Genomic DNA, 24,467 nt, shown 5'->3' on the forward strand with positions numbered 1-24,467 from the left:
CACAACCAGCCGCGCCAGCCACAACCAGTAGTAGGTAATCCCCAGGGTATTCAATCAGAGGCAAGAATTGATCCTAGAACCTTGTGCCTCAACCATACATCATGGCATTTTGCACTAACCAATTGGGCACACCCTGATGGGCTGAGAAGGCAAGATATGAATATACTCGCTGCCTTTAAGATGATAATTCATATAATACGGCAGCAGCAATCCCATCTCCTTTCAATCAGTAAACTTGACAATTAATGCCCAATTACCTCCATAATTGATCGAAAAACCATGCAGAGAGGGCTATCATCCCTACAGGACTAAAGATATTTGACACCCTGGCTGAAGCAAAGCGATGCAGTTCCAAGGAAGTTTCCAGTCATGGTGAAATTAAAGCGCCCATCAGGGCTGGTTGGTTCACAGTCCACTGGTATGGACAAAAATGAAAATAGAAGCAATATTGGAGCTGATTAAGATTAAAGATAAGCAGGGTGTTCATTAAACAGAACAAAGCAAAATACAGCCAGTCAAAAGCTAATCAAGAAAACCAAAAAGTTTTATCTGCCATTTCTCCCTTTCGCTATCTAGTGCAGACGAAGTCCGCTATCTTGTTTGTAGACTAAAACTCCCCTGGATGGCAAACCTCTAAATTTTAGTTTTATGCTTCTGGTCAAGTCCCTTTCCCCTGTTGGATTTGCTGAAGAAGAGCTGCTGCAAGCTGCAATGTGGCTTGCAAGCGTTTCTGTGGATCTGCCTCCAGTTCCTCTTGTGTCTCAGTGCTTTGCAGTGGTTGATTCCCCTGAACCCCTGTTTGAACTTCCCTATGACTTGTGTGAGGCATTACAGGCACATTTGGTGTCTGCTGCTGCTGCTGCTGCTGTTGCACTTGACCAAACTGAGATGTTGAAAGCTCAGTAGACACTTGATGATTCTGTGGAGCATATTTCTGAGATGTCCGAAATGGGTTTTCAGGTGGATTCATTGTGTTCGGCTGCCTAAAATCTTCCCCCCCAGACAACATACTGCTTCCCGATTGCCTCTGCTGCCCAAGTAGAGATGATGCCAACTGTGCAAGTTGTTCTGGTTGCAGGGAAACAGGCATAGGCAATGAAACTGAAGGTTTGATTTCTTGAAGAGGCAATTTGCTGCTTCCAGATAATGGGACGCCAGAATTTCCAGTTTGATAATGACTTGAGCCTGTTCCTTGTACAGCCTTTTGCATAATTGACTGGTAGTCCTGAACCATGGTATCAACAGCACTATTGGATGCTTGCAAAGGTACATTTCTAGTACCCGAAATTGAATTCTGCAGATGGTGAGGTGACCAGTTTGGTCCCAATGAAGGGTTCCTCTGATGAAGCAGATATTCAGGACTGTTCTCATTAATGGAATTGGATGCACCACCAACAGCATGGGCAGAGCCTGAAAATGAGGTAGGTGGAGCTGAAGTGGGAACATTCCCTGTATAAGACACATTGCTAACTCCCGATTTACCAAAATTTGGGAAAGATGCCATTGGAGGAAACAGGCCCGACGGTGATGTTGGCTTTGGGTATTGTGTATCCCCATGAAAAGACATGAAACTTGGTGCCTGCGGCTGATCAAGAGAACCAAAATTAGAACCAGGATTCTCTAACCTTAAAACAACACCAGAAATGCTCAATTTCCCTGGCACTTTCAGAACCTTCTCTGAGAATTCTGATGGGGGTACAAGAAACAACGTGGTTCTTTCATCCAATTTAGCCACAGCAGCTCGCTGCTTCTCCCCTAGATAATTCATGAACTCATTATAGTATCCAATATCAGCATCACTTTCAGGGACAAAGAATACCACCCAAGCACTAGCTGCTTGATAGTAATGCTTTGCAAGCATGTCCAGACCAGTCCTTGCAGTGCAATCTAAAAACTCAGGCCTGCAGCATATGAAGAGTGTTAGTAATTTTTCAAAATGCAAGTCCAGAAGGGAGGTGAAGGAAAAAGATAGGGGACCTTATAATTTGGATAAGGTAGTTTTAATAAGCATGAAAGTGCTCTCTAAAGGTCTCTCAATCACATGTTAAGTTCTGGTGAAGTGAGTTGCTTTAATTGATTTATTCCATTAGACAAAATGTGAACCCTTGAGGGCTAACAATATGAAGCATTGCATTTCCAAAATAGGATGCCAAAATGCACCCTTGAAGGAGACTGTGATCACTCACATCTAGAAACCTAAAATAATGACAAAAAGAAAGGAGTCATGACTGGAAATTATTAATTAGCAGATGTCCAAGCTGAAAGAGAGGCCGTGGGAATTGCAGGGAAATTACTCCAGAAGAATCTCAAAGTAAAGCACAGGCTACTTACAACATGATGTCCATGACCTTTCCCACAGGAAAGCAGCGAGCACGACAGATGGAAGATCCTCCCTTTGCTATGGTCCCTTCCCATTTCCACTCCCCACTCAAAGAAGATGGATGTGATTCAGGAGTTAATCTTTTCCAATCAACAGGGTTTGAAGACAAAGAACCAGAACCTACCTGAAAACCATCATAGGATGCTTTCCACTGTTCACTCATTTCCCCATGAGGACGGGTCAGATTCATTGGGTGATCAGACATCTGTTTATACCCAAACGATCCAGACTCAAAGTTTTTATCAATGGCCTCAGGTTGGGGATAGTCAGAAAATATTCTTGGCAGTAAATGCTTCTCTTGTTCTGCAACAGAGAAAGGATACTCTGGAAGCTCTTTCTCAGGAGGGAAGGAGCCAGTTTTTAGTTTCTTTGCTCCATGAAATAGGTAGGCATCTTCTGGTAAGTCCCATGGATCTTCATAGAAGGGACTTCTCCGAGGAAATTTCTGGGGAGAAAAATCACGAAAGTGAGCAACCCTGTCTCTTGTAGGACTACTGTGATGCTCATATACGTCTGCTGATGCTCCTAGTTCAGATCCCATGTCTCGGAACCTCCTATGTTCAAATGTACCATTTCCATCTGTCCATAAAGTACTCTTCCTACCAAAATCAATGACATCAGAATCTTCTGTCTCCAAATTTGAGATGAAACGAGGAGATCTGACACTGGGATCTCCAGGGAAGTTCCCAAAATTCCTCTCTTGCCGGAAATTTTCAGAAGATCCAGGGCGACTATTGGACTGAAAATGTGGGGATGGAGGTGCATTCATTGCATTCCTTCCACCGTTTGATGGACCAGGTTCACTCTTTGCAAAACAAATATGCACACGGGGATTGCCAAATAACTTCCCCTGAAGAGTTTCTTTTGCCCTGCAAGCTGCCGTCACACTCCTGAATTGGACAAAGGCATAACTACGACCTGGGAATGAAGTGATCTTCTCAATCTCACCAAATGGTGAAAAGGCCTTCCTTAAAATCGTTTCATCCACCTTCAGTAATGAGGGAAATCCTATCCATAAAACCTCACAAGGCTCTCCCTTTCTATCACTGATACTAGACTTGTCAGGATAAAATGAGTCAGGACTACCATGACGTGTTCTTGAGTCCCTTTGAGAGAATGGAGATCCTCTTATTGTGGACCGTTGTTCATCCCGTCGTTGCAGGTAGTCTTCATCACGTGATGCTGTTGATGACTTCTCCTGTAATTTAAAATCTCACCAAGATAAGTCGACACCATTTTACAAAAGGACAATTCTTATGGATTTGACTCATCAATTAAATCAAGAAACAAAATGAATGAACAAAACTAAAGAAGCTAAGCTTCATTATGAACCCACAAGGAAAACGAACTAGGTATGAGTATGCAGGATGGAGAAAGAGAGAAATAAAGAACAAACAACATAATGCTTGTATAAGCAGAAGGCCATGAATGACTTCATGCACCATCATATTTATTTTGGTCCATTGGTGAGATAATCTTCGAGACATCTTTCACATAACAGATGACAGCTTTAAGGATACAAAAAAATACAAAGGAAAACAAAAACAAAACAATAGCCCCATTAGCTTGAATGCCACAGAGACCTTCCTTCTAAGCCTCAGTCTGACCGTCAAAAAGTCATCTCTATTTTGTTTTGGGTGGGAAGGGGTTGAGGATTAAAAGAAGGAAATATATATGGTAAATAAGATAAAATAATTAAATGTCACAAGCATAAAGGGGGCACATTCCTAGTACACCGGCAGTGTTTAAGGAGATCAAAAAAAAGAGAAGCAAAAAAACTGGACTTCCAAATCCCTTTAGCTTGTCACAAAAGAACAATAAGAACAGACAGGCTCCTGATCTTTGTTCCACTTCACACCAAAGAATGAAATCAAAGAATTTGTGAACTTTCAACTCCCAATCATGAAAACTCCTATTAGAACAATGGTTTCAGAGACCATGTCCATTCTCCTCCAACCAAAGATCCCCTACTCTAGCATTGATATTAGAGGAATTCTAAACGAGGGGAAACAATCCTTAAGCAAGGACTCATTTCACTACCAATCTAGTTAGAACTCCGTTTTAAACCACTACCAACAAAGATGGTAGTCCTAAGCCAAAACTCTCTCAATCCTCTCCCTATATAGCCTTTCTAAAGTTCTACTCCACAAGGCTTTCCAATGCCTTTGGAGCACCATCTATCACCACTCACTCCAAATGTGCCACCTTCAACACTCTTCCATATACAATTGTCTGTCCTCCGCAGAAAACCTTCACAACCATTTGCCAAGAATGAATCATTGAGAATTTCAAGCCCTCTTAAATCAAGCCCACCCAAATTCTTAGCCTCAAAAACTATGTCCCACTTCACAAGATGAAGCTTATTGCCTGAGGATTTTTTTCCCCAAAGGCTCACCCTTTCAACAAATATTGTTTTTTTCCAAGAGGTCAATCTCTTGTTAAAGCGATCCCACCACATTCCAAACAGCCTGAGATTTAAAGAGGCTCCCAACGGAAGGCCTAGATAGAATGTGGGGATCCCCACCCTACTACCCAAAGCAGCAGCCCACCCCTCAATATCAGCCACCTCCCTTACTTGAATAAGCTTACTCTTCGGCAGACTTTTTCTCAAAATTGCAAGACAATTTGGTAAAGGGAAGAAAATGATAAGGTGGTTTGGATGGATTAAAAGAGTGGAGTTTTCTCTGTCAAATCTCTCTATTCTGTTTTGGAGCCAAGGAGTTCAATTCCCTTCTCAACAGACCTAATTTGAAATTCATGGATCCCATCTAAAATGAGTTTTTACTTGGGAAGCTAGTTGCAGAAAGGTGTTGACGCTAGATCAACTTCAAAGGAGAGGATGACCACTATCATATAGATGTTCTCTCATAGAAATGAAGCGTAATCACATTCTCCTTTACTCAACCAAATCATTTATGGCAATTGTTATTCTCCTTAGTTGGCATGGTTTGGATCATTCCTTCCATGGTCAGAGAGACTCTTTTAAGTTGGCATGGTTCCTTTACATAAGAATGTAATGACCCACTGGGCTATACAATTTGTGGACGATTCGGAGGGAAAAGATTAAAGAACATTTAAAGAGCAGGAGCAATCTGATCAAAAGCTGAAATGTTTATTCCTAAGTAACCTTTTAGTATGGGTTAGATTGTACAAAAAAGAAGACTCAATGCCTTCGATTAATTTGTAGATTGCTTGGTGTTGAGGGAGAGGGTTGTTTTTATCGTATCTATAAATTCTATTGCCTATTAAAAAAATAATAGAAGCAACCACTCTAAATGGACTGGATGATCCACATTTGCAAAACTAATGAGTTTAAATACCATCATGAGCTTTCTCATAACCTCAGCTTTACTTTCAAAAAGTCATCTTTTGGGGATGGGGGTCAGGTGGGATTGAACCAATCATTGGAGCTTTGTGATGATAGAAATGGACAGAATGGAAAGGAATAAATAGCAAGGCAGCAGAAATGCAAAAGAGAGGAGCTTGTCTGTTGAAGTTCACTGTTGATCACTACTTAACTTAAACGCCAATTAAAAGGAAATATAAGAATAAACTACTGCTTAGCTTAAAACACCAATTAAAAGGAAATATCAGAACAAACCCCAAAAAGAACTTCAATCTGCCAAATAATACATCTTGCATGGAAAACTCTACTTGCAAAAGCAGGGGCAACCATTTGGCTTGTCCATCCATTCATCAATGCATAAAATTTTCAGCACAAATCAATATGTATGAGGAAAGAGTTTTAAAGGACGAATTTGAGATCCATCAGACACAAATCCAAGAGTTCTACTCATCATGAAAGAATTGTTCAACAGTTAACAGACAACTCCCAACTTCACAATTTAGCGCAATCATGCTGCTAGCTGAAAGGCAGAGAGAGACAGACAGGAACAATAGTCTCACTATGTCATCATGACAAAGGTTACTACCTCCTCATTTCATGAAGGAACCATCCTCAAGATATTGGCTTGCTACCTTGACCAGGGCTAACATAATATAGGTCTCCTATGATTAAGAAACAGCATGTATGCCTCTCAAAATATGAGAAGATTAACAATCAAATTAAAAATACATTCTTTCAGTTTACTTAAAAACAATGTGAATATGACATGGTATTCAGTTTACTTGAAAATGCCCTTTGAAGCAGAAATTTCCATACAAAATTGACTAGACATGGAAATAGAAATATTTCTTTTGACATCACGGTAGAGGAAAGATGGATGACTGAATTCAAAAGGACGTGACTAAGTTGATCAATGCGCTTCAATTGACATTGGAAAAAAAATGACAAACAAATTCCATCAACTTTTAAAGTAAAAAAGTTCCATCAAAGCTTGGGCAAATTGTGCACATAACAAAAAAATCTTACTGATTATATGGCAAACTTTTGTTAAAGAGCACAAGATCAGGAGGAGGAAGTAGGGTCCTGATTGCAGTTGAATTATTCTATCTTTCCAGACTTCCACTTTCCAAGGAGTAGAGATCCACACACAAGGCAATGGAGTAGATCAGATGCTGATGTGGGTCTCCTGTCACATCAAACTGATGTAAGGAACCCAAAGTAACAGCAGTAACCTTATCTTTTGATTCCTTTTTTAATTAGAGGTCTTCCTCTTCCAAGATAAACATTTAACTAATGGTTAGCTGGTAATTGAACTAGAACTTTAACCCTCATCTTAAATAGTAGATCCATTTGGATCATCAGAAGATAATTGGAGATTAAAACTGAAGATAATCATCTCAGAACACTCAAAATTTGTATCACTCTTTTTCTTACCTTTGTCATTCCAAATCAAAGTTTGAAAGAAGTACAGAAATACAAAACCCTAAAGATTTGCCTAAGCATCAAAAGAAGTATTTAAGGCATGCATCTCAACCAACTCAAATGTGAGAAGAGAGGAAGGAGAGAACAGAGGAAAAGCAAAAACAAGATATAACAAGAGTCATCTCAATAAATTTTTGCAAAAAATCTGCAAGTCTTTACTCTTCACAACAAACTAAATCTGACCCAATCAATTCATAATACCATGCTACTGCAGCAGGATAAAGATAAAAAAACTTCATTAACCAAGTTCTGAAATTTCATAACAAGGGCATAGCCTCCTTGGTCAAACCAACACATACAAGTGAAAGCTTTACATTTTTAAGTCTCAACATCATGTAGTCTTTGTATACAGCTTTTTTCGCTGCCATGGAATTTCAATGAGAATGAGAAGTACCTATCAAACTTTAGAATAGAAGGCAAAAAAAAAGGTGAACAATTTTTCATTTAAAATCTACCATGGAATTATAAAGCAAGGATGAATAACTGGAATATGATATTAAAAAATTTATTATTCAACCAGAAGCTTCTTTCAGATGAAAGCTTTTAGCACATTTCACAAAAATTCCAAAAAGAGTTCATAACTAATAAAAGTAGTCTCCAACAGGAATAAAATTTGAACTGTTGTAGTCCACAGAAGAGCCAAACCTCAGAACCACTGACAAGAGAAACCTTCCAGACAGATTTAATTGATTTCTCAATACAGCACCAAGTTAAAAAATTAAAGGCCTTTCCTTATGGAGTCCTTTCATGATCAAGCCTGGATTGGCTACGTGGGATCAAAACAAGTGGAACATGATACCTTCAAACATTCATTAGAAGTGCAGAAAATTGGGACACAAGAAGGTATTCAGTTGGACTGAAGCTGATATTTCCATCCATGATAAGCCATTTTCAGTAGTATGCGTAATTTTTTCCTCCCAACAACGTAAACTATGTAATCAAGTAAAATTTCAAATAGAAGAATCATATTATCATAAGATGCATCATTAATTGATATCTAACAGCAATTGTTTGCCATGGTTCTTGCTGGATGAGCAAAGTAAATATCATCTCTTTATACCATACACTTGCATGATGCACATAAAATGATGCAATGCCCAATAATGTTTGGGGTTTATATTTGCAATGCAGGGTGCAAAAGTTAAGAGAAGCAAGGTCATGGGTCCAGCTTTTACAAAGGTACTAGGAGCAGGTGGGAGGATTTCAGGAGGATACTTCATTTGGATGCAGAGAATGGGCAAAGAGCCATTCTGGCAGCATGTGGTGCATGGAGCAGATTTTGAAGCTTGGGTTCCATGAGCTGTATGGCATAACTGAGAATAAGAAAACCAGGGTGACAGATTATTTTACATTGATAGAGGAGGTTAGGAACAGGACCTTGGGTTGAGACAAAATTTCCAGGACCAGGAAGTGGCTGTGTGGTAGACATAATCTCAGTGGTCTAGCACATTGCTAAGTTGGTAAAATTATGCAAGTTCATCCCAAATTGGTGTCACATGTGTAAATGTACATGGTCTTTGGTGGTCTCTTTCTTTCGAGTGTTTTGGATTCTCCCCCAATCAGTTAGAGCTGTATTACTTGCTGGCTTGGAGCATTCACAGGCACCAAGAGAAGAAGATGGTTTGGAGGTCAAATCATGGTTTTCACAGTCTATTTAGAAGAACACAATAATAGAACCTCTGATGAGTGCACCGATCAATTTTGATTGTGAAGAACTTGTTTCTAATACTTTGTTCTTGCATTCAAATGGAGAGATGGAAAATGCTAATCACTCCTGATTTTTTAGATCACTTGGGAGTTGGTTAGCTTAGTGATGGAAGTTGGTTGTTTCAATTCTTTTTCCTTTTGCCTTTGTGCAAACTGTATACATTGTATGTACATGGATTGCATGTTAGTACGTGCTTTTATTAATATTTTTATATTTATGTCTATTCTGCATATTAAAAAAAATAATGGGGATGTTGCTTAGTATTAGACCTAATTTTGCAACCTAGAATATCATTGATAGCAATTATCTTCAACACTAGAGTAAGGTTGTTGCAATTTTGTGTCTTAAAGAGTTATACACATCAAAGAAACCCATTACAGACTAATCATCACTCAAGCTACAAATTGACAAGTTTGTGAATTACACATCAACTAGCTTGTATCTAAGTACTTTGCTTCCCAATCATTGTTCACAAACTTGATATTATCTAGCACAGGCCCCACAAATGGATCACTGTATAAGTATGTATCCTCAAGTTGCAACTGCAGCATAACCAGGAAAATACAGATAAGAGTAGTATTGCCCCATCCTGTATTTCTAAAAATTGTTGTACCACTAAAATTTAATTGAACAGGAGATGATCAACCTATCATTATATCAAATTGGCCTATTGTCTAACTTAATAAAACCAGAAAATCTATATAATAGTGTAGTCTCTTACAAATTGTTAAAAGTTCAATTGCATGGGCATCAGTTTTGCATAGAGCACCACAGTTCTATTGACTAATATGAAATTTCTGAACATCTTTCCTGAATCAAAAGAGACTCTGGATATATCCTGTTAAGTACGAATATATCCTGTTTAAGTTGAAAATTGCATACTTGGTTCTGCTTATGTTGGTGCACCTCCTTTTAAGCGCTTTTAATATATTTACTCATTTATCTATCAAATAAATAAACAAAAATTGCACACTTGGTTTTCCAAAGCTTAAGAAACCGTAGAAAAATATTGTGCTCACTAGTTGTGACAGGTCTTACTAAACTTGACTTGGTGGTTGATTGTCAAGTGCCAACCCAGAAGAAACAACTGAAAGCATATCTATGTTTTCATCCTTCTTCCACATACTTAAGAGTAAATGGAGTGATAACAATCAGTAGGCAGTGGATGTGGAGATAATTAGAGTTGCTGAACCAGCATCTACATTTTTGAATGCAATAAAAATTACTTGTATATTTATTTAGATGGCATTCCTTCACAACCACCCCACACTTGGAAAAACTGGAGGAAATCAAGAAAGAGAAAGAAAGGAAGGATTAATTTGAAATAAGAGTGGATTAACAAATAGATCATTCACTTGATGAACATCCATGAAGATGTGATTCAAATTTGGAATCCTGTAACAAGTGAATACAAATGTTCCAAAATGCTGTAACATACCATAATTGAGTCCTGAACACTGACCAAGACCGTTTGAGATTTTAGATCATTTTCCGGATGTAACATACCATAATAGAGTTCCTAAACACTGACCAAGACTATTTGAGATTTTAGATCATATGCCAGATGGATTTTGATGGTCTTGGACTAGATGTCCCCAAATTATCCGAGTGGAAGTTCCCAAACAAATTCCTGCATTGTGAAAGGCATCAGTATTGTGACAGGACTTGCTTGTTTCTGGCAATTCTTGCTTTGCATTCAATGGTGAAATATTCAATGGAGAAATTTTTTTGATTAGTAAGCAATAAGACTTCCAGTACAGGGGTTTTGAAATAGTCAATGGAGAAGTCAATAAGGCTTCCAGTACAAGGGTTTTGCATGGCTAAACCTGTGAGTCTTGGTGCACAAATTTCTTTCTGGAATGGTCCTCAAAGACTGCCTACGATGTGTTTTTTTAAGAGTGCTGAAAGAGGTTCAAATAGAGGAACCAGCTCCAGTTATCATCCTGTGCTTAATGAGATGCATCCTTTCATTTTCACCATGTCGAAGGTCAATTTAGTTGGACTTCCAAAGGATGCCACATAATGAATGGTTTCAGAACAAGTATGGGACTTGCATTTACTCAATTTTAAAAATTTAATGGAGGGAGATGATTGGGAGACACTTAATCCAGTAGCACCTTAGTTTGTTGCAGTTTTCATTACCTTGCATCGTACAATGCATTCCTTTCTTTTTTCTCTTTTTGGTGCACATATAAAGAAAAATGTAACAATACCAGAAAAATACATGACGCATGCATAAAGGAAAACAAGCTACATCATCCAAAGAGTCAGGGCCAATCATGAAACATAGGGGGAAACCTAATACAAACACTATACACTGAAGAGTGTTCCCATGCATAAATTCTTTGAAGTAAATAATTGAGGCAATTCAGTGGCTGTGAAATCACATTACAAGGAGACTCATTATGCAAGAAGGAATTATTGTTAGCTCCAAACGACTTCATTTCCCTAGAGATATTTGAGCTTCTACACAAAGAGACTTACTTTCATTCTCTTATTTTCCAATTTTGGTGGGCCACAAGGGTGTTATGCTATAATGCCTGCTTAGCCATTTGTAGGTTATTTCGGAGGATAGGAAAAATGCAACTTATGAGGTATGTTCTTCCCTTGGTGTGCCATTCAGGGAAGGTTGAAGTCTTCCTCATTTTGAGATATCACTTTAATACCATTAACAGACTGGAAACATGTAACATCTTCTAAACTTTCTAGAACCTTGAATCATATTTCCTCTGGGGCTCTCTCTAATCTGTCTACTTGAAATAGAATGTCAAGTGTTGTTCATTTGGAAACCCAAGTTATATGAATAATCGAGGTATTTTTTATCAGAAATTTGGGATGTATTTGCAAAGATCATGTTGGCAATATTCTGTTTGTCTTCTCAACTTCAGCAAAGGCATATTAGAATATACATGGTAAGTTGCTTGGCCTTCAACAGTTTCCACAAAGTGCTAACCATGCAATAATTTATGTTATGGTGGAAGGTGATAGTGTTGTTGGAATTACTTGCTTTTCTAATTAAACAAATTCCAATGTGGTCTCTTCATAGTTATAGTAGGGTTGTTCATCATGCTTTTGTAGTAGCCCATACTATCAATTGGATTCTCAGGTTCAAAATATCAATGGCAGGTAATTTCATCAGGAAGGACTCTACCACTGTTGAAAATTCGTTGTGAACCTTGTGGCCCTTCAACAAGAAGTACTTCCTTTTGCTCTCCCCTTTCACCTTTTCTTCTTATTCTTAGTTCGTTATTTCAATCAAAGAAGGGCATTCTTTTTCACTGTTCTTGTTATATTCTCTTTTTGCATATTTTTACACATTTCATGATCATCAACTCAACAGAACTCAAGACAAGAATATTGTTTTAGTTGTAATAACACTACTGTAACATGCAGAGAGAGAGAGAGAGAGAGAGAGAGAAGAGTTTCTTCAAGATAGATAGAATAGCATACTTTACAGAATAATAAAAATATTCTTTTATAAAAAGCAATGATAATAACAATAATGATAAAAACAATAACAATATCATAAGAAATGAAATTTGAAATATAGAAGACACCTCTTATTAGCTTTCTACTTTTACTATATAGAAATATTTATATTCCCATCATTGGAGCAAAATTTCACATGAGAATACTGTGGGAAGAAAGAAAGGGGGAGAGAAATGAGGGACGACGTAATTCTGAATACAATAATATGATTGCTTTTTGTTGCTTCTGAATGAATCAATTTAAAGCACTTCTATGACCAATTTTCATAGGGGAAAGGTTTCCTTGAGCATCTTATGATTTCTTTTGTTATGCACATGTTGCAGATGGGTCTTGAAGTTTCACAAATAAGACAACCATTTATATTTCCAAAAAAATAAAGTGAAATAATTTACAAGTTGTTTTGAGAAAGCTAATCATGTTTCATGTGGTTTGGGATGCTCCTCGGGCCTTGGTTTCAGCTAGGGTGCGAGGGGAGTTTTTTTTCTCTCTTGTAATTTTAGCCACTGCTTTGGTGGCTTTTTAATACAATCTCTTTATTTATCAAAAAAAGAAATGTTTCATATTAGATATACTTTGAATAAGAGAGCCGTACGGACATGTGTCCCTTTATAAAAAAAGGTTCTCTAGGTTGATAGGTATTCATCAATGATAAATCACACAACTCAGCAAGAGCATTTAGCAAGTAAAATCATCACATTTTGATTTAACATCTTTTCCAGTCAACCCTACTAGTTTCAACCCAACATCAGAGAAATGATCATCATAAAGTTATCTCCCAGCCCTCACATGGTCTATACTTCTAATGCCACTACAATCTATACATGGTCCTTTTTTATGTTTATCTTAAAATCTTTCAATTCTAAAGCTTTAAATCTCGAGCTCTCACTTTTAACTGTAACCTGATCAGCCTCTTCAGCAAACAACAAACATCCTTGGACCTCTTCTGGAGTATGCTAATCTACTTATCCATCAGATCCTATATTGCAAATTTACTTGTATCTTCTTCATTATGGTCATGCTATTATCTATCTTATCATACATGGATAGACCAAGTCAAAATATCTAAGTAACAATCCCTTTTCCAGGAAATAACACCAATGAGATTTCATGTGACAATCTAATAACCTGTTGGTGAGGACTCAAAAACCTCCTAAAAATTCACTATCAGCTGCTAGCTATCTTATCTTCTGCCATTCTAGAAGCAATAGTTAACCCCTATGTATGCAATACCAACATACACAAAGTGCCCATTCCAGACGACAAGAAGTGCCACCAAAAAATAAAAAATGTGAGCAACATGGGTCAAAATAATTAAAGGGGTTACACTCCACAGTTCCACTTCATTGAGATAAATTTTCCTTTTTGTCTCTCTAAATATTGCAGTTATACATCCATTTCATGGTTTTTTTTAGTTTGTCCCGGTAAATTTTAAGTAAAGCTTCAAAGCAATTATATTTTCCTCATTGTGCCGAAAGATGAGAGGCTTACATAAGTAGTGGAGTAAGGTTTGGCGAATGACTCCACTTTGCTTATTTTGGTGCATAATGACTGAACTTGTTAATGAAGAAGAGAAATCAGATCAAAAGCTGAAGGAGACTTTTTCAAATCCCTTTAGGAGTGGTTGGCTACTTGTCCATTCTAGGACCTTATAAATAGTCTAAATTGTGTATAATAAGTCCCAGGTTTACTGTGTTTTTGGAGGGGTTTGTTCTTTGGAGCTTCTCGTACACCCCTTATGTACATAGGGGCGAACCATTTTTGTTAGGCACCTTCTATATAAATTTTTGTTGGCCTAACCAGAAAAAGAATTACATTTTCCTTGTATCATCGATACTCTTTAGACAAGACTTGTCCTACTCATAATAATAATCAGCAGTTCACCATATATTTCACCATTAAAAAGCACAAATTGCATGCTTTTCAAGCATTACTCTTCATTGGATCAGATATGTAGATCTTCAAAATATGCACTTGAGAAACCGAGTGCAAAGCAAGATGACTGAATAACCCTTCTGTTCATAATGTAAAAGACCAACTCAATCCAAATACCCAAAGAACATGCGAGATTAAAAAATTTGCACTATTGATGAGATTGTGAACTTAAACACACAGATCATGTGGATATTCCCATGTGCCCCTGTTGCTGCATGAGTTCAAATTTATGCCATGACCTGTTTTTCTTTTCCCTTTCTTTATATTTTTAAATCAAACTTGGGCCAAAATGTTTCAGGCAAAATATGCAATTGTGTTGGCTCAATGTTTGCCAGTGAAAGCTGCTATGCCCTTTATATAAATAATGAATTGAACAACTGATATACACACATATAAACGTACACATGAAACGAAAGGATGGGACAAAACTAACCGCCTTTGCAAACTCAATTTTAAGAGGCATGCCAGCCACAGAAAAACCTTGAAGTGATCTCATGGCATGGATGGCATCTTCTTCCTGCTTGAAATTAATGAAAGCATAGCTACGACCCGGCTGAAAAGCGACAGTGTCGAGCTCTCCGAACTGTAGAAAAGGATCAGTGAGAGTGTTCTCAGAAATGCTGTGCGATAGGTTTCCAACCCATAAGTGTCTCGATGGGGGGTGACTGCTCCGCCCAGAGTGGCTCTTCTCTTCAAATCTCGGAGGGTAATCCCTTCGAAACCTCTCTCTTGCACCTCTCCCAGTCTACACCAATCAATCCATCCATCCATCCATCAATCAATCAACAATCAATCTATCGAACAAAATCGAATTCACCGCAACCAAACAAACCAGGAAAAAAAAATGTCAAAATCCGAAGTTGGATACGAACTCACCATTTTATTCTTCTTCTTTTTATCGTCTCAAATGGCGCCGTTGATTCGGATTTCGATATCGCAAAGCATTCGGCAGTTGGGAGTTCAGTCCAGAGAGGTTCACGATTTGGCTCTAGGGTTTGTGAGGATGGCCCTTATTCTCATTCTTATACACACAAGTATTCCTAATCTGGTTATATTTTCTTTTCAGCCACGTGGCACCTCGGTTTTGCATGTGTCGCCAACACGCTCACCCAATGCTACTTTTTTTTTTTTTTCATTTCATTTCCTCTTTAAAAGAATAAAAACTGCATATCTTAAAAGAATAATTCCCCGAATAAAATATTAAAATCCCCTCCATGTGTAGGGTTTATTCCAATTTTGCTTATAAAGTCGCCTAAGAAAAAACTAAAGAAATGGGGAAATTTAAAAAAAAATAGAAATAATTTTAAAAATAAAAATAATTATGATAAATTAAATTTTTTAATTAAAAAAATTATTGCCCGCATTTTAAAATAAAAAATAATAATAATAAATCACCTTACAGAGTGTACAACTAAACTTCCTCAAAAATAAAAGTTATAAATATGAAAATACAAAAATATATGTATATAAATTCATTTTACTTATTCTTTATCTTCTATCTAATTTTTTTAATAATTTATATAAAATTTATTACTATTAATGTTAAAAACAGGAACAGGAAGGAAGAAGGAAGAAGTAAATGGGTTAATAAATTAATAATTTTTTTTTTAACATTTAATCAAGCTGGCCCCTTTATTATCATGCCACCCAAGCGCAACCATGGTTATAAAGACTTGACGGGAGTAAAATCAAATAGGGTGGAAGCCCTTATCCTATACACGTGGAGATCAAATGGTGAACAAGAACTAGTCCGAATAAATTAGCTATTTGAGATGAGTTAGCAAGAGAAAATTGGTGTACAACTTGTAAAATTACATTGGAGATACTGCTTTTCCTACTATCTTAAATTCAATATGGAATCTACAGTACACTTTGTATCCAGCCATCTGGGGGAAGCAAGGGAGGATCCACTGGCTGCTCATCAAACAACACCATCCTGAAAGTTGGGAAATGCTTCACTTGCTTTGGCAATTCCACCTTTTGAACCCATCAGTTCACTCAACTCTGGGGATTGTCCTCTGCAAAAACCCTCATTCCCAGTGCAGAAAATGGAGCTTGAGCTTTAGGAGATCCGTTGTCCATGATCCATTGCTGGTTATTTTCTAATGCTTAGAGGGCTTATCCACTGCAAAACCAACCGCATTTCCAGTGAATCCAACAAAATCATTTAAGCTTTTGTTTGTTCACTGGTGAACAATAACTCACCTATAGAAGTTGGATCAATATGTACAAAGAAACTTGCAGCAACTATCAGATAGCAAAAGATGAGCATTATTCCTTTAAAATAGTTGGAAGTTCCCTCCTGCAAGCTCAACATGAAGCTTATATAAAAAGGGTTCATGATAAACCAGAGATGCTATGCCAAGGAGGAAAAACAGACCCAAAAATAAACAAATGAATAGATAACTGTTTCATCCATCAGCAATTTGAACTCATGCTACTACTAAGAAGGATGTGCAAACAGGAAATTTTGGCTTCCGAGTTTTCAAGTCATTCATAGGACCAATATTCAGGCATTCATGTTGAATAAATTTTCTTTCAATATGATGGAACTTATGGAGTTGGACAAGGAAAATTTTCTCCGTGGGCAAACCTGCAACATGAAGGCCACAACTATGACAGTCATGAAAAGGGTGGCTGTCTCGAAAAGCTGAAAATTCAAGTCCATAGGACGTCCCATGATCCACCCAACAACCACACAGAAGGGAATCTGCAGCCATAGCAACAATGAGAGTCTTCACAAGGTAAATAACCCAAAGGGGAAGGCACAAGCAACATAAAGCCCTTGACAGAATATGCCAAAGAAATATAGTAAGAGACATACAAGTTTCTTTATGCATCAAATACAGAATTGATAACATGGTACTAGTGAGGCTCTGATGACAATGATGATGCTGATGATGCAAGAAGAGTACAAGCTCAATAAGCTCTCAACAGCACCACTATGAACTACAAACCCAACTTACGGGATAAAAGTCAGGCTGAGTATTATGTAACTTGGTGAGAAAGCAGAATAACTTTTCAACGTTCCTCCCCGAATACTGATATATCAAATCAGTTTGGTACATCTTCAACAATCCATAGAACAAGGAAAACAGTAAAAAAAAAAAAAAAAAAAATGCCCCTCCTTTAGCAGCTGGTCACAAAAAACACATTCTATTCCACAAAATTAATACTCTTTCTTTTATTTTATTTTCCTTCATGCTATGTATATTGAGGATAATCTTTTTTTGGTAGTTGTCTCCTCAAAGTAAAAATAAAAATAAAATAGTCATACATTGCGAATAAGAATGCAATCCAAGCCATGGGAAAGACGGAAATAAAAAGAAGCTCTAGTCATACAGTCAAGCAGTACTCAAGAGACGTGACAGAGATAAACCTTGAACAAGGAACTATGCTTGTTTGTTGCTAAGATGGCTAACCAACATGCAAAGACTTCTATATAAAGGAAGGCAGATGGCCAACAAACAGGCAAAAAACTTCTATAGAAAGGAGTCAGCCCTCTCAGACCTTAAAACTAGCTCTCAGTTGTATGAAGTACAAGAAATGGAAAACAGAATTTTTTTTTTTCTTGGTGACATCAATCATTTATATGGAACATTATGAAAAGGTTGGGTATGAAACAGTCAGAACATGCACAGAAATAGAGAGAGACAGGAGCCAACAATGTTCTGTAAGCCTTAAAAAAATGTGACCATTCCTAGTTTGACTGCCAATCAATTTCCTGGATTCGAAATTGACCATATTAAGTGATTTATAACTGGTAATTATCTTTCTTAAGGAAAGCAATCACAGGCATGTTGCTGAAACCCACTGTCTTGGACTTTTTTCCCATTCAAACAAGCTTTTAAAATCTTCAGCTCCACAAAGTATTGGATGCATAAATGCAACCAACACTAGAAATTTTTCAAAACAGATAATAAAATATTTTTCCTCATCCACTGCTCTGAGTTTCCAATGCAACCACATAACATACTATTTAGATTATTTTCCTCTCAGTTACTAGTAGCATACTAACATTAACATTATCTACCTTCCATTTACAACTTAAGAAATAATTTTTTTTTAAGGCACTCATGCATCAAAGATGGCTGTTCATTTGTTGGGTAATAACAAACGACTGCTAGCACAAAAACAAAAAAAAGAAAAGCAAAAAACTAATTTATTAAACAACACAAAGGCCAGGAATTGCTGGGAGGACCTCCAAAAATGAACTTCCATACAAGTCTGCCAATCAACCATCACTTACAAGTTCATTACCAATGCAACTTCCTACCACATGGAAGTATGCTTTAGAGATGTGCAAAGTCTATTCTCTCGGTAACTAATGTACAATACTAGAAACAGAAAAGGTTGATCTATCTATGATACTGAGGCATCGCTGAATCAGGGACATTCCTTTCAAGGATGGAAAAAGTTTAAAGTTACTCTTTAAACCAACAGATAGCATTCACCTGAAGCTATGATGCTTATTTAATAAGGCTAACTATTTCATCATAAAGATTCATATTGGAAGCCAAGAAAGAAGATCAGTAATTTTTATGCAGTGCCCCACCATCTCTTCTCCAGGTGTTATCTAAATATTATAAATTTGATTAAATAAAACTTTCTCTTCTCAAGGATAAAATATAAAGAAAGCAGTTACAGCATCTATATACCTACAAACTTGAAGCTGATAAAATCACACTCAAAAAGTGTGCCTACACACCGCCACAAGCAAACATATTTTCACAGGTAGGCTAGATAGGAACATACACTATGCTCATGGACATATTTAACTGAACTGATCTAACAAGGGAGTGGATTTAATGAGTGGATGATTCATTAAGGCAAGGTGGAGGTGTGACATGGGGTATGAAAGGAGATGTTAAGTGAGACAGTTAAGGTTATTTGTGGGAGAACTTGAAGAGGAAATCGGCTGTTATTTGAGGGGTGTACTATAGTGTACCGTTATTATTTTAATGGTTTTCCATGGCAGTAAGAAAAGAGGTTATTTGTGCTATTCCATATCTAAGATGGAGATGCACACCAAGGAAAGAGAAGTTGAGCTCTTCAAATAATGTATATTGGAGCTACAAGTCAGTGTGAATTTGGATAATACATAGCACCTACCCCAAACATCGATATTTGTGTTGATGAGCCTATTGCCACTCCCAAGGAAATGTCCTAGCAAAAAATTGAATCCATCGAAACAGAAGAATTAGTTAACAATGTCAAATGCAGTTATTAATAGATGCTAGCAGTACAATAACTTACAAGTTTGTCTTTCATGGCAAATATAATTGCACTTGCATGCTCTGCTGCATTCCCAACAATTGGGAGCAGGATAACACTAATAAATGCAATTGGCATTTTCCATGCAACAGATGCCCCCTGCACAGAGGAAGTTTACTATAAAACTGATAACAAAAACGAAAATAAGAGACTGAATTCCCCCCATTATGGTAAATTTAACAAAGAAATTGAATGATATACATCTTTCAATATACAAGAGAACACAAAGAAAACAAAAACAATGTACTTTCTTATTCGGAGGATGCGTCGGTCCTTGTCCCAGTAATAAAACAGGCATGCCGAGGAATTGATTAGCCAACAGGGTATATAAGAGATTACAAATGAAACGTTTTAGAATTACCTCTATGGCATTAACTAGGTACTCTGAGAGGACTGAAATCCACAAAGTCAAAATAGTTAGCCATATTATGGATTCCCACTTGGAAATTTCAGGAGCTTCATCTTCATCCCCTTCAGTTTGGTCCCCACCCTGATTGTATACCATTTATCAGATAAAACGATTCACAATAAAGCAGAAAAGGAGAGAATGAGGATTTTTCTCGATATTATTATGATGGAAGATTGAGATGGACTACAGCACTGGAGAAAAAGATGAAAACAGAAATTATATTAACTAATAAATCATATGCAGAATCTAGGGGATATTAATGTTTAATAAAGTGATGTCTCAGGTTCTCCTAATTATCCTGCAAAACAGGGGTGCTAGAGCAGGTTCCTAATGTGAGAAGAAAAATTAGAAGCAGAAGCAGGAAGTATAGCTTGAGAATTGAAAATGAAACGAGGAAGTGGGAAGTGGGGACTTCAGGAAGCAAAGCAGCTAGGATGCATTAGATAACTATGATAGATAGCATAGAACATCATGTTAAAGCATGAAGTTGAGATTTCTGTTTTTTTTTTTTTTAAGTGTTTGTTTCTGACAGAAATGAGCACTAGAAGACTGTCCTATCTCTACAACATAAGTATTGTTTCCGACAGAAATGAGAACTAGAAGACTGTCCTGTCTCTACAACATAAGTATTACAGTTATGTATGGTATGAAAATTTTGACTATGCAAGGATTAAATGGTTATTGAAGTATGACTAAATTCCATCTTCAACCCAAAAATACTGTGTATACGATCAGTGGATCATAGTATCTATAACTAACCAGAGACAAAAGATAAACAAAACATGACTTATCAAGGAAGAAAAAATGTAGTGGGCTTCTGAAAAACATCAAAGGGCCAACCTCATCGACTGGAACATAAAGGTTTTTCTGACTCTTCAGCTGAAAAACAAGATAGGCAGCATATGCCACAAGCATAATGCAGCTACTAAATCTTGAAAGGGCCAACTCAGAACTCCCAAAATGCAATTCAGTGTGAGTGAAGTGGAGGACAGCTGGAAACAGAAGCCCCATGACTGCCATCAACAGCAACCCTGAGTTCACTCCAGCAGCTGCCTGCCAATAAGATTAGAAACACTCCTATTTTTCAAACCAATATTGAAGGATGGGAGAGAGACAGAGAGCAAAACTAACTATATATTTCTAATTTGGTTTGAAGAGATAACTGTACTTAAAATGGGAAACAGACCTTGCTAAACACCTGTTCCTTCTTAGAAAAAACCATTCCTCCACTGAAAAATGCACATCCAAGCACCAGCAACATGTTCGACAGAATTGAGCCCAATAATGACTGTTGAACAACACGTATCATGCCATTCTTCAGTGCATAAACTGATATTATCAACTCTGTGGCATTTCCAAAGGTGGCATTTAACAAACCCCCAACTGTAAAGCTCAGATCAACACCATTGTAAGTTAGCCACAAAGAAAATGATGATTGAAGTTCCAGGCAAACATGATATGAGCAAATTGACCCCAGTATTCCAGGCAAACTTGTCAGATACATGTGTCATTTACCATTTTGTAAATGAAGAGTTCTTTTAGGACAAAATTAGGAAAGGGGCCAAGGCAACCCCATTCCCAACTTTATCAATGCAACAAACAAAAGCAACCACACCCAACTCAGGCCATATCATCACTGTGGAGTTGTACAGGGCCAACCAATACTGTGACAGAGGCCAATGAACAAACCATATATATTCAAGACGAAAGGACAAAAACATACAAAAGTAAAGGATGAATATGGATTAGAAGAACAAGTAGAAAAGTCAGTCCTCATAGATTGTCCATCAAAATTTCAAAATATTAATTAAGACCCTGATCTTCTATAAAACCTAAAGTTCTACATGGAGTGAGGAAAAAAAGACCAACTTTCAAAATTAGCAAGACATTTACCTGTAGGACCAGTGAACAAAGCTAACTGCCTGCATTAAAAGAAAAGATGGATTTATATTAAGCACTCATAAACCCAAGTTACAGAAGTTAGTAAACAAATTATAATCAATTTTGGTTATATGTACTGGTAAATGAAGTTTTTCTTCCATGTACCCCACCCCAAGGTGAAATAAAGGGCCATGTGAAATATCCATGTCATAACCAGTCCCCACTTCCTCTTATGGACACACTTGTTGGTTACATTTCCAAATTAAATATCCAGAACTCATACCCAAGTAATGCTATCTGACAAAGCGTACTCTACACAAACCAAATTACCCATGTATATAAAGAGAAAATGAATGAATCCTTACTCTGTAGCATAACCCAATCGCTCAGCCAGAGGTATTATGCCCAGTAAACTAAGAAAGAAGACCCAACCCTGAAATACACTCCAAAGAACAAATGAGAACAAGTGGATATTTTTATGTGATGATCCAAAGTGCATGGGCATGTCAAGATAGAATGCAACTCACGTGATTGTTAGTAAACTTATCCACCAAAATTGCCGCGGGGCCAAAGGGCACAAGTAGGTTGATTTTGGTGGAGAAGACCACAACCTTTATGCTATTGAAGATGCTATTACTCATGCATTTAGTACCAGAAGTTTCTGAAGCAGGAGACGACGCCAATACCAGGGAACCCTCCCGGGAATGTGTCTTTCTAGAAGCTGAGTCTGGGCTAAAAAGACTCTCGTCCTCAAACTCAAGCACTGCTCTTTCCTCTAATGATCCCATCTGGGGAACACACACTTGTCCATCAGATTTTAGTACCAAATGCCAAATGCAATATGCCTTGTAACAAATGTTCAGCAAAGCTCTAAATTTTGATATTTGCAAAGGAGGGGGAAAGAAACTGACTTCGAGATGGGAGTGAATTCCAACCATTTGTGACTTGTGGTTGTCCATACGCCCCAGCTACTGCGACTATGCCCTGCAAGCAACAAGGAACCATCCATCTCCAAGCATGGGCATCACTGCTCATTCAACTTTTCCAATGAATGGAAAAGGGTGGTGCCCAGGAGCATTATCTTGAATTTATTTACCTATTCACCCATTTCAACTTCAATATTCAATACAAATGAACCCCATGAAAAATACACAGAGGAAAAAGAAACTGACCTGCTGATAACAATCAAGTGTTAATATGATTGAAATCACATAGATGATGACAATTTCTCGCTTCTGAGCATGGTATGGGATGGGTTCCGTAGTTTTCGTGGTGGGAAATGAAAAATGGTGGATAGAAGTGTAGGTGGTGGGTGGTTATTGGGATTAACGGATGATAAGGGGAACATGGAACGAAGGAAGAAGACCAGACGTTGAAAAAGAAAAACTACACCCATGAATGAAAGCAATAAAAGAAAGAAAGAAGGAAGAAACACGTGGAATGGAAGAGGCAGAAGAAGAACCGCAACCAATGGGTTCCATCATTCTCGGCTATTGTTCCTATCCCATCTCCCCCATTTCCGCATTTCTCTCCCGCTCAACTGTAAACCACCAACAGGATGGCGTTTAGTTCCCTGCTCTTCTTCTCCCTACAAATAAATAAGTTGACTTAATGTTAAAAATAATTTTATTCGATTACATCTCATACATAACTTCTTGTACATTGTAACTTTTTTTAAGCTTTGATTGGAGTTGCATAAAATATAATAACATTTTCAGATATAGTTATTAATGGAATGGGTGGCATAATTAAATAATTAAATTAAAGTTTTTTTTTTCACTATGCGAAACAATTTTATAATTTAAAAAATACATTTTACGGCATTTTGATTCTAGACAATTTTTTTAGAATATTATATTAATAATACTTTTATAAAATAAAAAAAAAAGAGTCAAAAATACCTTTTTTATATTTAAATTTTTAATATTTTTTTTAAAATATATATTTTAAAAATGGGTTCTTTGATAATTATTTTGCAAAATATCATGAAGATGACCTAAAAACTTTGGTTATTATTTTGTTTTTAGAAATTAGAATAAAGCTAATTCATGGAAATAAAGAAATTAAGGTAATGGCGTGTTTTTGTGATGTTTTTAAAACTTTTCTAAGGTGGAATTTAGAAGAATAAAAAGAATTAAAATAAAAGGTTTTTTTTTCTTTTAAATTATTATTGCTCTCTCCTCCCATTTTTTTTCCTCAAAACTATCCTCTCTCTTAATAGTCTTCAAAAATAATATTTTATTTAAATATTCAAATATACAAAAATAATTTTTCTATGAGAAAAAAATAATAATAACTATAAACTTTCAAAATATTCTTATAGGGGGTTTCCCTCCACGTGTCCTCCCCTAAATAAAAAACCCTTGGTCCATCCAAGGGTTGCAAATGATTCGTCTAGATCAATCCATCTAAAACAAACTTCATCTGACGCAAGACGAAAGAGATTTCCTTCATTCTGGATGCCAAACGAAATAGACAAACCAAGTTAATTGAGATTTCCAAATGGATTAACTAACACAATCGGAAACTCCAGGCATTGAGCAGATGGATAATCACAGCTAGTGCT

At 37.0% G+C, this 24,467-nt stretch overlaps 2 protein-coding genes across 2 annotated transcripts; both read right to left on the reverse strand.

Annotated features, from left to right (window-relative positions):
• Positions 1 to 431: 431 nt before the first annotated feature.
• On the reverse strand, positions 432 to 15,344 carry LOC117925887 (flowering time control protein FPA). The gene is made up of 4 exons (XM_034844997.1): positions 15,214 to 15,344; positions 14,771 to 15,082; positions 2,332 to 3,578; positions 432 to 1,901 (listed from the first exon to the last, which is right to left on the reverse strand). The coding sequence occupies exons 1-4, from the start codon at positions 15,214 to 15,216 to the stop codon at positions 659 to 661; spliced, it is 2,805 nt and encodes a 934-aa protein (XP_034700888.1). The 5' UTR covers positions 15,217 to 15,344; the 3' UTR covers positions 432 to 658.
• A 676-nt stretch (positions 15,345 to 16,020) lies between these two features.
• On the reverse strand, positions 16,021 to 23,306 carry LOC117926459 (vacuolar cation/proton exchanger 3-like). The gene is made up of 13 exons (XM_034845552.1): positions 23,074 to 23,306; positions 22,813 to 22,997; positions 22,429 to 22,689; positions 22,267 to 22,334; positions 21,914 to 21,942; positions 21,207 to 21,403; positions 20,861 to 21,073; positions 19,973 to 20,101; positions 19,594 to 19,710; positions 19,450 to 19,503; positions 16,931 to 17,047; positions 16,543 to 16,639; positions 16,021 to 16,462 (listed from the first exon to the last, which is right to left on the reverse strand). Exons 2-13 carry the CDS (start codon positions 22,858 to 22,860, stop codon positions 16,440 to 16,442), a joined length of 1,353 nt encoding a protein of 450 aa, XP_034701443.1. The 5' UTR covers positions 22,861 to 22,997; positions 23,074 to 23,306; the 3' UTR covers positions 16,021 to 16,439.
• Between the last annotated feature and the right edge of the window lie 1,161 nt (positions 23,307 to 24,467).

Source organism: Vitis riparia, chromosome 12, assembly GCF_004353265.1.
Source record: "Vitis riparia cultivar Riparia Gloire de Montpellier isolate 1030 chromosome 12, EGFV_Vit.rip_1.0, whole genome shotgun sequence".
Lineage (NCBI taxonomy): Eukaryota > Viridiplantae > Streptophyta > Magnoliopsida > Vitales > Vitaceae > Vitis > Vitis riparia.